Below are 15,983 nucleotides of genomic sequence, written 5' to 3'. Positions count from 1 at the left end.
CGGTACGTAAACCAATCCCCCAAACCAATTACCCACTTCGATCAATTATTCAATATTCACCTCCCATTTATCATGTTGGAATTGAAGAATGTTACCCCTAAATCTCCAAGGGTCCACGAAAATCTTCATCCCAATATCTCCAGATGTTAGATTGAACACCCGAATGAGGACGTAGATTTTCTCCGGCCGCTTCTCTGGCCTAGTCTGGTATTTCTCCATCTTAGCAGGAATTATTAGTATACGTCGATAGGTACGGTAAGGATTAGCCTTACCAGCTCATACTGCCCATGCCCTATGAAGAAGGTTTTCGACGAGCGCCCGGTCGTCGTCTTAACCTCAATGAAATACTCGATAGGAGGGGAATTTCCAGCCTCGTGATGGGGGAACTGAGGAAACCCTCCTGTACACAAGTTCCGGAGATGCAGCATCAAGCTTCCATCCTGGTCCAAATACACAATATCCGCGCTTTCTGTACCTGGCCAGTTTTGAACATTACTGTACTTTTTGTGTACGTTTACGGTTCCTCGAATGGTACTCTTCCAATTGGAAATTCCGAAGTCTGGCAGTTTCAAACATGACAACGTCTCGAATACCTATGAAGACATTAGCTTACATATGAACAATCGCCAATGATTTCTCTACCAAAACTTACAAAGAGCTCCCCAGCAGCGCCGATCCTGTTATTGGAAACATTGGATTCATCCATGGCATGACCGAAGTTTTGTCGTAGTCGATGCGGTCCGGAAGCGCGGACGACATACCTGACATGTCAAATGGGTCCGTTTCCGTTTTCCGCTGCGTGTATTTGATGACCTTATCCAAGAACTGTGCATATAGCTTGTTAGAAGGAGGTGATGGTGCTACGTACTGCTGAGCTTGATCCGACCTTCTTGCATGGTTTAGTCTGTTATCGATGTTCATATTGGGGCAGAAGTCAGTTCTGGGAGTATCAATATCATTCGCAGTCTCATAATCGAAAGTGGGCTTCGGTATCCAGGATACCTGCGGAATGTCGCATTCAGTGAGCAAGTCGTCGAGCTCCTGAGATTTGCTGTTAAGTATCATCGCGATTCGATGGGCTGCATCAGGAGCGTCTATAATATTGCCAATGAGATCTGGTAATTGGTTCTCGTAACACTTCCTCCACTCCTGTTGCGTCCTTGGGACGTAGAGATTCAATTGGCCATCTTCCTGGATCTCATGGTGAACGCGAATGATCTTATCGCTCGGTATTTCAATGGGTTTGCCTTGAAATTGAAGGGTGAGTTGTGTGGAAAACGTATCCGTGGTGAAGACTCGAAGGTGAGATAACTGATCAAACAATTGAGTGTCGTCACGTAGTGTCATCTTGCTCTTGAACTTTGCAGCGCAGCTAGAACGCGTCAGCTCATTTTACTGTGCCCAGAATATTGTGCGAAGGAGGGTATCCACAAAGCAAAGTAGTCACCTACCAGTAAAGAGCATAGGCCCTCCTCCTCAAGTGGTCTCCACGTAATTCATCTTCCGTGAAATCTTGGCTTACGGTGGAGGTCTCGTTTACCATGGTTGATAGATATCGCCCTGTCAGTCCAAAGTGTTTGAAGAGGGAATCCAAGGCCGGAACGTCCGCGACTTCAAAGTCCAACAGAACAAGATGCCCCTCAAATGCTTTTGCATATCGCGGGTGGTCAGGAATAGCGAATTCGTCATTGATTCCGACCAGCTTCGACTTTCCGTCAACATCAGCTAGGGGTAGAAAAGGCACGCGTTTGAGCTTATCTAACGCCCTCAGAGACGTCTCGTCAAGGTCGGGTTCCAGAAATATTCTTCCAATTTGCTTTAGAGTACGCCCGATCTCATTCTTATTCGGGTGACCTTTCTCTGCTATTCTTTGAAAATTTTCGATGAGTAACAGTGGACTTCCTATTTTCACTTTGAGATGTTTAACGAAGAATCTCTCTAGTTCAGGGTAGATATGGTGTAAAAGATGATACCCAGATAGGTGGAACTTGGACTCCCAAAGACAAGCCGACAGTGTGTGCCAATTGCCATTTGCGAAGATGAGCTTCTTGTCTAAAAAATCTCGCCTATAATGATCAGCTCAAAGGTCTAGCAACAGTGGATTAACAAACCTGATCAAATCCCACGCCACCTCAACATTCCCCTGAACTTCAAGAAAGCAGTAGATTTCAGCGGCCTGCTCAACTTTAAACGGCGTGTCTCCTGATTGACTTTGAAACTTCAGCTTTTGAAGGACGTAGGCAACCGTGGCGTCGGGAATCTTGAGGATCCCTGAAAAGAATCTCGTCGATTCCGGAGACTTCGCGTAGAGCTGCTGCAGAGGCTTCTGGGCACTAAGGAAGCCGGGACCTCTCCAAATGCACTCATTTGGGCTCTTCCAGCAGGATTGTTCGGGAACATTAGTAGGACAATAAATTGCGCGGTTTTCCTTGAAGAATTTCCTTTTCAACTATTAGCGATGTGATACAAGTGATTAAGTTAGAATACCTTAACTCCGGCTCGTCTTTTTGTTGAGCCGTGTCTACCATTCCTAAATAGACTTGAGCGACGGTGTTCAGATCCAAATCAACTCTATCGACCATTCTTGCCAGAGCTGCTTTGTAGAATCTTAGGCCTGGTGTGCAGCAAACTCCTAATTTCTGTAGAAAGCTCCAGTTCTCATAATTCGAGTCTTCCAGATCTTCTGGCATTCGGAGAAAGTGAAGGCTGTCTTCGATACCCAAAAGTTTCGCTTGTGCTCGGAGCTTAGGAGTTGGCAAACAAGTGGCATTCAGTGGTAGCATAGCACCAGTTTCGCAAGGAACCTTGAGGGCTACAAGCATAGAGCCTGCCTTAGGGGTGGCAAATGAAGACCTGTATTCTGAATACCAGTGGGCTTGAAGAAGTCCGATGAACTTGTGTGGGGAATGTTTGAGGACTGCCAAAAGCGTGGATGACAACTTGCCCTTATCTGGACGCTGCAACAGCGGAGGAAAGTATCTTGCGCCAGTGATTTGTGCTATCCATCCTTTCCACGTCAGCCCGGTGGGGGATAGGAAGTTTTCCATAGTCAAGTCTGACGCAATGCTTTCATCCAAGAAAGCCGCATCCTCGTTAAATTTGGTGATGTAACTCTCAGGGAGGAGTTTTTGGGAGTGATACTCTGACGAGGATTTGAAATATAGCGGGGTTTGGGGACTGCAATGGACGGCCGGGGTGACGGGAACCCGGAGATGGAATTTCAAGTCATGTGGAGAGGGATGCTTGCGAAAGAGATACCTGTAATGAGAAGGTATATCTTCAAGCAAAACCTGTTTGCTGTTTCGATGTAGGTCTGATATTTCTTGTAGTACCACATCCGGAGGACAATCTTTCACGCCCAAGCATCTGAAAAGCTCGGCACGTTTAGGATTCTCAGCGGCGTTTCGTTCAGCCAACCTTAGGGAGAGCCCACTTGGAATTGCCACATCCTTGGTGTAGGGAAAGTATATCGCAGTGTCGTTAGAAATTATGGTGTTTGCCTTCGTCCATGACTTGCCATCGTTGAGTGGAATAATCTCCATGTTCATGACTCGTTGCTTTTCTGAATTGGAGAGTCCTATAATATTTAGAAGAAGTTTAGCACAGGACTCACGCCATGGGTCGTCTGCTTGGCGATACTTCGTTCTTGAATTCAGGTTGAGCAGATCTGCTTCAAGTCTACCCAGAGTCTCGCTACTAGTGAGTGGTAGGACCCCAAGGTCAGATAGAACGGGTTTGAAGGAATCGTACTCCGGAGCCAGATATTGCTCTTCTGGGAGATCTGGGGAGATTGGCTCATCTTTATGAAAGTCGCGGTCTGATAGTATCCGCAGCTCTCGCGGTGTTTTGAACCGTCTCCCTTGACGAGTCTGTAGAATAAGCCGTTCTCCCAACGTGGCGATGACCCATTCGTACAGCCCTTCCCAGAGATGCTGCATGCCTTTACCTGGAATGTATTCCATCCAGGAATGCCTTAACGCGTGGTCGGCGGCGAACTCGCTAACAGCGTTTGAAAAGGCATCCTCAACCCCACGCCGAAGTCTTTGATTCCAGGGGCTGCAATCAATACTCTCTCGGCTTGCAGATGTGTTAAAGTTGGATTGTATCAAGAACTATACGAGTTATTAGTTTTGGAATATAATCGCTAACCATATGCTAAGAAATGAAACGAGTAGTACGCTTCATTTTAAGTTTCGTCGTGAAACATACGAGTATGCAGACATTGCACTCACCTGTAATTGAGGAATTCTAGGAGAGATTGGGAGGTACGCATAAATATGTTGGCACTCTTCTGAAACTTGGGGTCCATTGTGCAGGCTAATTGGAAATGCAAGCTCAACTTTGGCTGAGCTTTGGTTTACTCGCTGGTTATCTTTGGGCATATCTTGAATAGTGTGGGTGAAGTGGTAGTAGTGACTCTTCTTCTCCTTAAAGGATGTGTTTCCATCTTCAAATTCTTGCTTTTCGGTTCTAGAAATAGCCTTCATTTTAGGATGTACCTGAGACTTCGTTATGGTGATGATTCGAGAATGAGAATTCTGGTCATGAAGGCGGAACTCGATGCACTCGAGTCGTTTTAGGAAGAAGATTACCGTATCTGGAAGACTTCTGATTTCTTGCTCGAGTTTGATGTATTCTGCTTCCTGGTCTGAGAGACTTAACATAAATTTGGTTGTCATATCCTCTTTGATAGTTACCAGTTGGGCGTCAAATGGAGTTACCATACCCATGCCGTCTTCCCTTGTGGTGTTTGAAACGAAACGACCATAAAAGGGATTGAACATGAACGTCGTGGGAAACGGCAAAGACGGGTTTGAAGCCGAAGCCTTTCTCGCCGATAGTATCGTCGCCTGTAGCTGCCTTGGAGCTTTCTCCCGTGGCGCAGATGGCCTCGACGTTGGCCCTCTTGAAGCCATCCTCATTGCTTTCGATCATTAGAGAGGATGGAGTGAGAGTAAACATCAGTTTGGGCGTCTGACCGCGGGCTTTGGCGCTGACGTACGAGAGGTCGTCGGCATTCTGGATCATTTCATGCAAGAATCGGTATGGTGTTGAGTAAAGCTTGAATGCTATGCTATTGTAGGTCAGACGGATGGTGCTAAGAAAATAATGAAAACTCCATACTCCCTTGTGTACCTAGCCTCAAGCATTCGCTGTTTGGTATACGCCAGGCGTACCTTCTCTTGGTTCGGTTTCGAAAGCATCTGAAGGTCATGCTTTCAGTCGGGATCCATATAACCTTTGTCCTCTCTAATCTTCCTCAAGAGTGCACGAGCTTCTTGTATGTTGGATGGTTCACTGTTCCCGATCTTTTCCAGAAGAGCCGCGCGTTCAACCATACTTGGTAGTTTGCATCAAATAGAAAGATTGGGCCTGTAATGAGTTTTGGAACGTCTATGGCGAAAATATATAACTGGAAGATGAAAGTGATCTGACGCAAACATTTCTGTGAAGAAAGTCAAACAACTATTCTCATTGATATACTTGGGTTTCGGCTAGGCGCTGCTTTCACCGTGCTGGCATGCATGCAAGGCTGCGAACATTCACAGGGTGACAAACACATCAAGGGGCGTTTGACACCTATCACTTTGCGAGGAAGATTCGAGCTCTGCTACACCAATCAGTAGGGTTTTGTCGCCGTTGGGAGACTGTTCTTCTATGGGCGCAAGATTGCTTCTACTTAAAGCCTCGCGAACCTGACAGGATACTGGATGTCGCTGTCTTGGAGGAACGTAGGTTGGTGGCCTAAATGTCCTGGAATTGATGGTTTGGAAGTGCCGTGGGTGGTCTCAATTGAATTCGATGATGCAAAGAGTGCTCCATAGCAGCAGTCAGCGAGAAAGATGCGACATCTATTTCAGCGTCACCTGCACCTCTCAAAGAATTCACCTATGCCCGTCGTCCAATAATCCCGCAGGCAATAAGCGCGACATTCTTTTTGTTGATCACTTTCATTCATACAATGAGCCTAGACGTCTATCGCAAGAAATTCCGATTTTTACCGCACATGTTGGCCGGAAACGGCTACAAGAAGACTTCAAGGTTAATCTCAAGGGTACTGACAGGGTATCTGATCGACTTAGCACGTGATTATCTCACTAACTCCTGCTTGGGATCTACTTACGGTAGCTCGAATTTATGCAACACCGACGGATGTAGAATACCAAAGACGCCAATCGTATGATGTACACCCGCAATATTGATCTTGATTGCTGCCGAATGTCCCTTCAAGAAAGTCGGATCTGCATACAGATGTATTAGCTGGATTCACTCCAAAGACACAAATTTCTCACCGTTAACTTCCTCAATCCAATAGCCCTCCAATTTGTCGTTCTTCAGTCCTTCTTCTGGCGTAAGGAAACTCGACTTCAGCATTAACATCATCCTGTCCAGCAAGCCATGTACTTGTTCAAATCCGCTCGTCTTGCCCATAATCGCTGCAGCGAAGTGACGTTCATTGCGGGTTTTCCTTTCCTTCGAGAGATCAATGAACCCGATATCACTGACTTCGAAGACCTTGATTGGGACAGCATGATGTCTATTCGAGCTAATGGTCTTAAGCAAACCCGGTAGTAATGATGTCCGGACTATCTGGTACTCCGCTGTCTTCGGGTTCGCGAGTTTGATTGCTGTTCCACCATTGTCTTTTCGGTTGAGCCACCCGAAGTTCTCATCGTGTGAGCAGAGAATTAGAGGCATGACTTCGCTCCATCCTGAGGCTGCGGCTTCGAAGCGAACGATATCCCCGAGCTTGTTGATGGGCAGTGGTGCTGCAACTGCAGCAGATTTATTCGGATACACTCGCGGAAGCTTGTTAAAGCCCCATGCGATTGCCAAATCTTCCATGATATCGCATTGGTGGAGCACATCTGCTCGCGTGATTGGGACTGAAACGTCGAGTAGTTTACTGTCAGTTCCTGAGGGTGTGACAATGTAGCCCATGCGCTCGAGAAGGTTCGAGATATCAGACGGAGAGATATTTAAGCCCGTTACGTTATTTAGATAATCCACCTCAGCTTGCATTTCTCGCGGGGCTAGATCTGGCGCCTCTCTTGATTCCTTGTTGTGCGGTGAGATGATGTTGATTGGCTCTATTGACTCGGCGTATCCTCCGAACATCGCAACGAGCATGTGGTTCACGATTTCGACTTTCGTCTTGTCAAGTGCCGTGATTTCAATGAAGACGTTTTTTGTGTCTAGGGTGATCTTGCTGAGATTTCCATTGATAATTGGGGGCAGGGAGAGAACATTTCGATGTGAGTCGAAGATCACGGGATAGACAGGGGAGTCTCGAATGATGTGTAGATATCGGCCGAGGTGCTTGTCTTTCTAAGTATATTTAGCGAAGAGGGTAGAACTATTTGGTAGGGAGAGCTACATCATAGAATTCCATGATTTCCTTTCCGTTCATCATTTGTGTCTGGTTCAGTGGGACAAACTCAATTTCTTCCGGGGGCAGAGCCTCATATGTGAAAGGCCCCTTGATCACTGGCTTGTATTAGCCTTCTTGCCTCGAAATGCCATCGTGCGACGTACTATCAAGATCATGTGTTCCAATTGACACTAGCGTTCGCTGGCGCGCAAGATTCTGGTGCAGTTTGTCTTGCAATGCTATGAAGGATTCGTATCTGGCCTTGTCGAACTTGATATTCCGTAGCACAACCCCAGAGCAGAGCGGTCTAATCCTCATAGTCTAAAACTAGTCAGTCCAGGCTTCGTGCCAAGATTATTCCCCATAGTATAATATCCATACCTCCTCCTTTATCGTAAGTGTCTCCAACTCGCCAGATGCAGGCGGAGTAAGCGTCCACTTCGGCAGCTTCTGTTTCTCCAGGAAGACCCTTAGGTTTAGCGCAATTCCTTCAAAACAAAGCATATCGTATCGGTTCGCCGGTATCTCAATCTTGAGCTGGGGGGGTTGAGCTAAGTCTTCAGGCTTCTTACTCTGGCTGGTATCCTCGTCCAACTCGATTCCGAATTCGAAACATAGCTCGTCGAATTCCTCAGTTGTATATTCCTTTTCGAGAGCAGCAAAGAGAGCAGCTTTGTCTACCGATATGGTCGGCATATTGACCGAGTAGGTTTAGCAGGTTCGAAATTGGGGGGTTTGATGCGACGTGGTGGGGTAGTTCGGAGGTGATGTTGGCGGAGGCGGCGAGGTATTCTTAGGTAGGCGATCGAGAGGAGTGTTTCTGCAGCCTGTGAATGTCACAGGAGCTTCACCTGCCTCGAGAGAGTGTACGTGGGAGGGGGTATTCGGGGCCGCTCGGTGGTTAAATTATTCGAGATGACTCCAAACTTCGAGACACCGGAGAAACCGTCGGGCCGCAAAAATGCGCTAGCCTGAACGGTTATTCACTGTGCGTGGAATGTGATGAACTGTCTTTGATTACTCTACAGAAGCACCCGAGGAACCACGATTCCAATGCCAGATGGTATCAAATTTATTCCCGCTCTAGGCGGCCTAGCACACTCGACAATTATGTTGCGGATATGCAACACCTTTAACAACCAAATATGGAACGCCTTCCAATGCCATTTCATAGTGCACTTCAATGTACACAAGTCACGTTCCCCCCCCTCCCCTCCCCTTTACCCCTACGTCCCCTCCAAAATAAGCAAAGCCCACCGAAGCAGTTCAATAGCCCGTACCAGAGCCCTATTGAGACGTTCACTCAATGCATGTTGATATCAATGCTTTCCTCTCCAGAGCCCAGAAAAAAGAAGTGCAAGAGATTGCCGTCTTCCCTTAGTCTATGCCTAGCACATGACCCTAGGTGTGATTCCCGGAAGATGTGTATAAGAACATTGTGTCGGAGAAGAAACGGTCGTCGAATCGGAATTTGAAAATGTGGGTATGTTGTTAATCCTTCCAGTCCCAGACCTGCTTTAAGAAGTGTTCCATATTGACCTTCTTGGCTTTCATTTCGACCATCCAAGGGTGTTCCAGCATGCGCCATGGCGTAGCCCGTCGTGGCGGTTCTTTCTCAAGACTGCTCGAATTAGCGGGTGCCATAGCCTACATGATTGAATGTTACTTACCAGCACTCAATAAAATACTTGAAGTTCTCAGACCACCTAATACCATGCTCTGGCTCATCCTTTAGTTTCGGAATCGGCTGTCGTACGATGTAGGTAAGCAGATCGATCAGTCCAGCTCGAGGGTTCATCTCTGTGCCATCAGCCGGGAAAGGAAATCGGTGCTGTGCCACTTCAAGCAGCGTCACGCCTAGACTCCACACGTCGCTGGTGATTGTGTAGCTTTGTCCAGTGATGCGCTCTGGCGCCATATAGTAGGATGTCCCAATGAAGGTGTTGGCATCTCCTTTCGTACCAAACTCTCCAGATACACCGAAATCGCATAGCTTAACCTGCCCATTTCGGCACAGAAGAATATTGCTGGGCTTGATGTCTCGGTGAATGATGCGGTGAGAGTGGAGATAGGTCAGGCCATTCAGAACGCCTTCCGCAACTTTGCCGAGCACCTTTTCTCCCGTCCGGCCACCAAGCTTCTTGACTTCCCGATAAACCGAGTCCAGGGATCCGCCCTCACAAAACTCCATAGCAATGCTAATAGTTCCTGTGCTGTCATCCATGAAAGCACCATAATAACGACAAATGTGGTCACTAGCACAATTCTTGTTAAAGGATAGCTCACGCACGATTTGTTTCTTGACGTCTGGGTCAGGATTCGTAGTTATGATCTGTTCAAAGCGGTTAGCGCGAACTGATGAGTGAGTGGAAGGGGAAGCTGTTATACCTTCAATGCGAATATCGTCTTCCCGCCTTTCAGGAGGCATTTTGTCACTGCACCGCCGGCGCCTTCGCCCAGACCACCACGTTCTTCAATCATGCCCCTAGAGCTCGCAGCTCTCCAGCCTGCATCATCTAGATCTTCCACATCTAACGGCGCGCCCTTATCAGCTGCCATCTTTTCTAGGTCTGGCAGCGGCTGGGAGCTGTTCTCTCTCTCCATCGACGGCGCGCTCTCACTCCCACCCTGTGATATTGCTGATATTGGGTCTGAGCCTTGGTGGGGACGCTGGAGACCGGGAAAGCCAAGGGCAGCAGAGTAAGACGATGCGGCTGATGTCGATCCGTTTGCTTGAGCCTCACTGAAACTGCCTGATCTCGAATGTGCGCTTGCATCGCTTGAGCCTCCTGCTGATAGTCCAGATCCGATCTGTAGCGGCGGTAGACCCTTAGGGTGGGGACGGCCCTCGTGGGGTGTATGGCTGCTCCCCATTGGCGTTGCTAGACGAAGCTGGGGTGGTGTAGGACGGCCGAGAGACAGCCCCTCACCAGCTCCATTGACCACTTGCCTAGCATGTGGTGATGGGGGGATGGAGAGTCCGAGACGGGGAGTGCGACTGCCGCTCTGGGAGCGTCCGCCTGGAATCGGGGGTCGGAGGAGGGGAGCTGGAGACGACATAGTAGGCGGTGGTGTAGATGCGGATCCGTTCAAGAAAGGCTGCATCTATATCTCAACTAGAGCCAGCCTGAAGTCAACAGACAAGCGTAGGTCTGACCACCAGCGAACCTGGGGGTTAAGGACGAGGAGGATGCGACAGAGTCTTGTGACAGGGCGACAGGACAAAGGGTCGCTAGCCGCAACTTGTAATAAGCTCTTGGACGGGTTCCAGGAAAGATGAGGGGATGTCGCTGGAGGGTTTGAGATTGTACGCCGCAAGATGCACGCTGCTTGGTCCCAGCCGGGCGGATAGCTGCCGTCAGCCGAGGACGCTGACCGACTCTCTGGCAAAGAAGGAGCAGGCTGCGTTTGGTGCGGGCGAGGGTGGTCGGCGGGAGGCGGGCAGGAAGGAAGGCAGGAGTGTGTGCCGCGGGCCTGCTCAGACGATCGAGGTGACGTTGGGCTGGCGCGGGTTGAGGTGAGTGACTGCGACGTGCGGGCCTGCAGACGGTGGAGAATTGCGGGTGAGAGCGTACGAACAGCGTGGTCCTGCCTCGAAGAGAGCAACAGTAACACAGCAGTCACGGGGGACTCCAGGCTATGACTCGAGAAGAGTTTCAGACGGATGAGGTCTGAGGGGCTCACGAAGGTGTGGAGGAGAGCGCGTGCGAGGCTTGCCGAGAAGGGAATAGGCGGATAATGAGACGCAGCAGCAGTCAACAGTGACCATTTGCTTTTGCCTGCACCAGCGGCTCCCCCGGAGTGGCGGCCGAACGGCGAGATAATGGCTTTCTGGTGGTGCGAGAGGGTGTGGGTGTGCGAGGGAGAGGACAGACTGGAAGAATGCTCTCAACAGGATGCTGGCAGTGTGCGGCGCAGACTCGTTTCGCCGGAGTTGAGAAGCAGCAGCTCGTTGATGGCACCCGCCCAAGCGCTGAGGCTGGACCTACTTATGAGTGGACTCTGCAGCTTGTTTCAAAACCCGCCCGCGCGCAACGTATGCGGGCCTCATTCGAGGGCCTGATGCTATGCGTTGTATAGGGGAGGGGAGACGTTCCCCAAGGCCTCTGGGTCTCCAGTCGCAAGCGCTCCATCCACAAAACACATAATTCTTACGTTGTCACGATGCACAAAACGACATCATCGGTGCCTTTCGTGCAGCCTTCTGGGCCGACGCACGTCTCAGGGTAAGGCTGATTCCCGGAGAGCTCGACCTGGAAACCCCCTGATCCCACGCGAGCGGAGCCCCCAAACTCCTCCACACCCACCCGAGCAGGCTCACAATCAACGTAGAAACCAGATCCATCGGCCTCTCTGCAGCGGCTGACGTTGGACTCGCTGCGGGCTAGTATTGATTTCTGGGGCTGGGTTTCTCCAACACCTGCCTTCAGGGCCATACCCAAAGAGGGGTCAGAGCTGAAGTGATGCCACACCTCAACCAACTCCGACACTAAGATATGGTTGTTTCTTTGTTTCTGGGGCCATTGGAGCAGATTGAATAAGAGAAACTGACCGTCGGCCACCCAGCTGCAGTTTCATGCATCGTCCTGCAGAAACAACACCCTGAGTTAAACGCAACTTGGCATTGATAGACCTCGTCTTTTTCGATCCCCTTTCACTAACATGACAAGAGGAACCCCTCGTGTTTCGAGAAGCGCCGCCGCTTTCGTCATCACACTCATGGTTGGCAGATTTGTTTAGAATTGATGAGTGATTTGCAAATTGGTAACGAGAGCATCTCGGATCGAGAGAACGCAGGCGCTTCGATGGCCTCTAGCACCAACCAGAAGCCCAGAGACCCTGTCTCGATGAGTAAGTGCATGAAACCCTGTGCTGTTGGCGCCGAGCCGGGGAAAAGTGCCGACAATAAGGAGCAGAGCCCCTCTGCAATTCAACTCCATTAATAGAAACCTGGGGCCTCTAAAAATTCACCTTTGGATCATGCTGTCACTTTACAAACTGAATTTTGAAGGTTAAGTCGCCCACTTCGGCTGTATCTCTGGTAACTAAGCCACCACCATCGTACTTCTTTTCCTTATCGACAACACCCGCATTACAGCTGTCGCGATCGTGAGGGCATGTAGCCGGCCAGATTTGGACATGGAGGTCACGCAGCTGAAGACTGTACATGAGATCTTGCATTGCATAGCACTAAGAACCATAAAGATAACGAGCTGGACTGCCTGAACTCGTGGGGGTAATATTTCCAGCCATCCTTTCCAAGATCCGATGGCACGGAAACTTCTCACGGGCTTGCGGACGAACGGCTGAAGGATCTTGCTTTTACTCCAACACCGGATTCACAATGCTCCCCAAACGGACCCCTTGTTGGACCTAGGAAAGGCAAGAAAGGGACGCGGATTGGCCCTACCTATTCTCTGCATACGCGGTGTTACGCCGTACGTTCCCACAAATATAACCTTCTACCATCCCCTCTCTTCTTACTACTCCTTTCAACCTCCCAGCATATCGGCCCCCAGTTTCCTTCGTTGCAATGCTATTCGGACATTGCTTTCAAACACGAGACAATGTTTTTTTTTTTTTTCAATCTCCTTCTGCGTGTGCAGCAATATTTCCTCGTAAACCTTCGTTCACCTTTACACACTGTATTCCCACTATCATCTGAGGTTTCAGTTGCGCTCGTACTCCAAGTGTCATATCATTCCCTAGTAGGTCTATATGCATGTCTCACTACCTCTCCAATACACCTTTCACCAGTGAGTATATGCACAGCCCCCAAGCTTACATTCCAGATACGCTAATCTCCTATTCGGATGCTATTGAACGGGTCTACTATCCTCCGGGCGGAATACCTAAATCCGAGGGCTGGCCGAACCCAAGGAATCACGTATCGCGGTGCAATTGCCTCAACCCCCGATTGTAAGACATCGCAGCACTTCCCAGATATCCGCAGAAGATCTTAGTTCCTCGACATGTAGCCAGAGGAAGACTCTTCCGATCTCACGCCCATCTCGTCTGGTAGTCCGTCAATTTCATTCCCATCTTCAGTTCACTCCTTCCTAGTTACCCTGCCAGTCCATATCTCTAGTTTCAGCACCCTCGGCACCGCCACCAGTTCGGTCCCTGTGGCCATCGTGCAGTTTCGGACGAAAAGCGAGTTCAGTGCCGTTCAGTCCCTAGATAAATTCCTTAGTTCCAATTGCCCTATTAGATACATATTGTATCTTTTCTCAGTGCTGTCTCACCTCATCCGCTTTCTCCCCCTCCGCATATTTCTTAGCCTTCGCCTTCGCCTCCTTTGCCATCTGCGTCTTCTTCTCTTTCGCCACTAACATCTTCCACACATTCCACGGGGCGTCTTCCGCAACCTTCAAATTGACTTTGCCGTCCCGTATATCTTGTTTGAGCCGCGCGACAGCTTCTTCCAGCTCGCGCGTCTGGCGACCGTTTCTTGGTTTGCTCTTCTTCGTTCTCGCCATAGCGTCAGGTAGTAAGAGACGCTTTCGCTGGGAGGTATTGCTCTAGGAGGCGGTGGCTGACTCTATTGGTTTAATTTCGGGTGGCTTGTGCAGCCTCGTTAGTTAGAGCTTAGGAAAAGGCATAAGAGGCAGGGTCCCAAGGGTTAAGTGGTAAGTGGAAGTGGGGGTCGAAAGAAGCGGCGTTACGTGAAGGAAGGACTGATTTACATTCGGCTTTCCGTAAATGGATTAGCCGCGGTTGGTGGTTCGTAGGTGCATTAGAGAAGGGCTGCTCTTTCACAAGATTCACTCCTCCCATCTTGGCACCTCGTCTCCTCTTCCGTATCATTGATTCTGCGAGCGAATGATCAAGGTCACCATACACCCCAGTCCTCACTCACCATCCTAGTGAAGCCGATGGCCTCGCGTGTGCAGTTACTCGTCGTTGCGCTAGCTTTATTTGGACAACGAAGAGATCCAGATGGACGAAGAAGGAGTATGAGATAGCATGGCGCTGTGAACCCTATTCCCTGGCAGCCTGCAAGCCGCCCGCTCAAACGTGCTTTTCCCATGTCTTAACAACCACCATCACTGACCTCCACTCCCTAGTCGTCTCCCCTCACCAACCTCCATATCCACCTCGCTAGCCTCAAACTCTGGTTTTAACCCAATCTCTCTGGCATCTCGACACTCCCCCCCTGCACCATCTCGCTCTCCTTCTCAGACCCCACATCCGCACCCTTCCTCCCAAAACTCCGGCTCAATATCCTTTCAAACTTCTCTCCCCCAACCACCCTCTTTGCCAACGGCCTCAACATCGGCATTACGCCGGCCACAAGATATATCCCACTCTCCGCTGCCGTCCAACAAAGCGGTTTCACTACCTCAAACGTAATATCATGGAAATCCTGTACTTCCAGGAACGAATAAAACCGCATTATCGCGGCAACGACGCCGAAACCGCAGACTATGAAGACCAAGCTAAGCCCTACCTTCATCGCGCGGCTGATTTTCAGTTTGTACAGTGCTGGCAATGGGATCGAGATCAAGACGAAGGTGGTGACGATGTTGGGGATACTGAGGTAGCGCCAAAGAACGAGGGCCGAGATGGAACAGTGTCCATGGAGGGTCATGTCCCATGTGTAGGCGAAGGGGCGGCAGTTTATGAAAGGGATTAGGCACTGGGCGATCAGAATTGCTAGGACGAGGATGAAGGTTGTCTTGATGACGAGGCTGTACGTTCTACTTGTTTGACCGAGTATTTGATGGAATAGACAGAGAACCGCGAGTTTGGTCATTGAAGTTGTGAGCGGGCAGATGATTTGAAGAGCAGTTTGGAGGCGGAGTGTGTTTTCGATGGTATGAGACGGGAGGGTAGCGAGATGGCGACCTGCTCCCCCAATTTCTACCATTACTATAGAGAATTCAGAATTAGCTGATAGATTCGAGCATGCTATAGAGATAGATACAGAGAGAGAGAGACGAACATATCCCTAGCGTGAGTTTGCCCATACAAACGAGGTACCCATTCGTCATGAGAATAATCATCCACCAATTTGATTTCTTACGATCGCCAAAGTACCGAGAAGTGTAAAGGAGGCCCATGAATATTGTCTCCAGGCCCACGAAGAATATACATGTTGCCAGGAGCGGTGTGCTGTCGTCCTCCGCTAAATATTCTGACGAAAACTGTCTTACTAAAGACATGGTGCTGAGGTCCGAGTCGGTAGCGTTGGAACGTTGCGACCAATTTCAATGCCAAATCCAACGACACGAAAAGACGTTACTATCCTAAAATATGGATAGATTCAACAATAGCAAAGGTAAAGGCTGTCTTCGATGAGGCTGCGACAGCCGATGTTATCTGTCATTAAACCGCATGTTGTACGCCATTCATCCTCCTGGTCCTTCTCAGGCAGGTGCGCGTTTTAATTTATTTCGTGTTACGGAAAGTAAGGGATGTCTGTCGTGTCACATGGCCTGCTCGCTCGCAAGGCTGTGCGTTCTGCGGACAACTGTGAGCCTTCATTCCCGTCGTTTCGAATCGAAATAAATCGAATTGTTGGGGATACAACATATCTATCTATATACTCAAGGCCGTCTCTACAGCGCTTACCTTGTTTTCTACTTTGCAACATCCACCATACACGCTC

General features: G+C 49.3%; 4 protein-coding genes across 4 annotated transcripts; all 4 read right to left on the bottom strand.

The window, feature by feature from the left end:
- Nucleotides 1-45: 45 nt before the first annotated feature.
- On the bottom strand, nucleotides 46-5,018 carry BDR25DRAFT_320119 (uncharacterized protein; the record flags this gene model as incomplete). Its single annotated transcript, XM_033691879.1, has 10 exons — nucleotides 46-219; nucleotides 273-469; nucleotides 513-593; nucleotides 762-1,372; nucleotides 1,452-2,066; nucleotides 2,112-2,441; nucleotides 2,488-3,577; nucleotides 3,614-4,112; nucleotides 4,233-4,924; nucleotides 5,003-5,018. The coding sequence occupies 10 exons, from the start codon at nucleotides 5,016-5,018 to the stop codon at nucleotides 46-48; spliced, it is 4,305 nt and encodes a 1,434-aa protein (XP_033540114.1).
- Nucleotides 5,019-5,788: 770 nt separating this feature from the next.
- On the bottom strand, nucleotides 5,789-8,261 carry BDR25DRAFT_298296 (phenylalanyl-tRNA synthetase beta chain). Its single transcript, XM_033689058.1, has 6 exons — nucleotides 7,754-8,261; nucleotides 7,537-7,693; nucleotides 7,379-7,488; nucleotides 6,294-7,329; nucleotides 6,125-6,242; nucleotides 5,789-6,070 (listed from the first exon to the last, which is right to left on the bottom strand). The coding sequence occupies exons 1-6, from the start codon at nucleotides 8,066-8,068 to the stop codon at nucleotides 6,025-6,027; spliced, it is 1,782 nt and encodes a 593-aa protein (XP_033540113.1). The 5' UTR covers nucleotides 8,069-8,261; the 3' UTR covers nucleotides 5,789-6,024.
- A 602-nt stretch (nucleotides 8,262-8,863) lies between these two features.
- Nucleotides 8,864-10,432, bottom strand: BDR25DRAFT_246017 (MAP kinase; the record flags this gene model as incomplete). The annotated part of the gene is made up of 3 exons (XM_033685914.1): nucleotides 8,864-8,993; nucleotides 9,043-9,704; nucleotides 9,761-10,432. The coding sequence occupies 3 exons, from the start codon at nucleotides 10,430-10,432 to the stop codon at nucleotides 8,864-8,866; spliced, it is 1,464 nt and encodes a 487-aa protein (XP_033540112.1).
- A 4,189-nt stretch (nucleotides 10,433-14,621) lies between these two features.
- On the bottom strand, nucleotides 14,622-15,516 carry BDR25DRAFT_189730 (uncharacterized protein; the record flags this gene model as incomplete). Its single annotated transcript, XM_033684274.1, has 2 exons — nucleotides 14,622-15,244; nucleotides 15,318-15,516. Coding segments are annotated over 2 exons (822 nt in total), but the record flags the coding sequence as incomplete, so codon positions are not given.
- Between the last annotated feature and the right edge of the window lie 467 nt (nucleotides 15,517-15,983).

This window comes from Lindgomyces ingoldianus (assembly GCF_010093535.1).
Source record: "Lindgomyces ingoldianus strain ATCC 200398 unplaced genomic scaffold BDR25scaffold_61, whole genome shotgun sequence".
NCBI lineage: Eukaryota > Fungi > Ascomycota > Dothideomycetes > Pleosporales > Lindgomycetaceae > Lindgomyces > Lindgomyces ingoldianus.
Note: the sequence above shows the minus strand (reverse complement) of the source record. Positions and strands in the feature narration are given on the sequence as shown.

Excerpts from the sequence above, each read along its gene's own strand:
- BDR25DRAFT_298296 (XM_033689058.1), bottom strand. The coding sequence starts at position 8,068 with ATGCCGACCATATCGGTAGACAAAGCTGCTCTCTTTGCTGCTCTCGAA. Across the intron at positions 6,243-6,293 it reads TTGGATTGAGGAAGTTAACG|ATCCGACTTTCTTGAAGGGA; the intron begins GTGAGAAATTTG and ends ATCTGTATGCAG. Across the intron at positions 6,071-6,124 it reads TTGCATAAATTCGAGCTACC|ATACCCTGTCAGTACCCTTG; the intron begins GTAAGTAGATCC and ends TAAGTCGATCAG.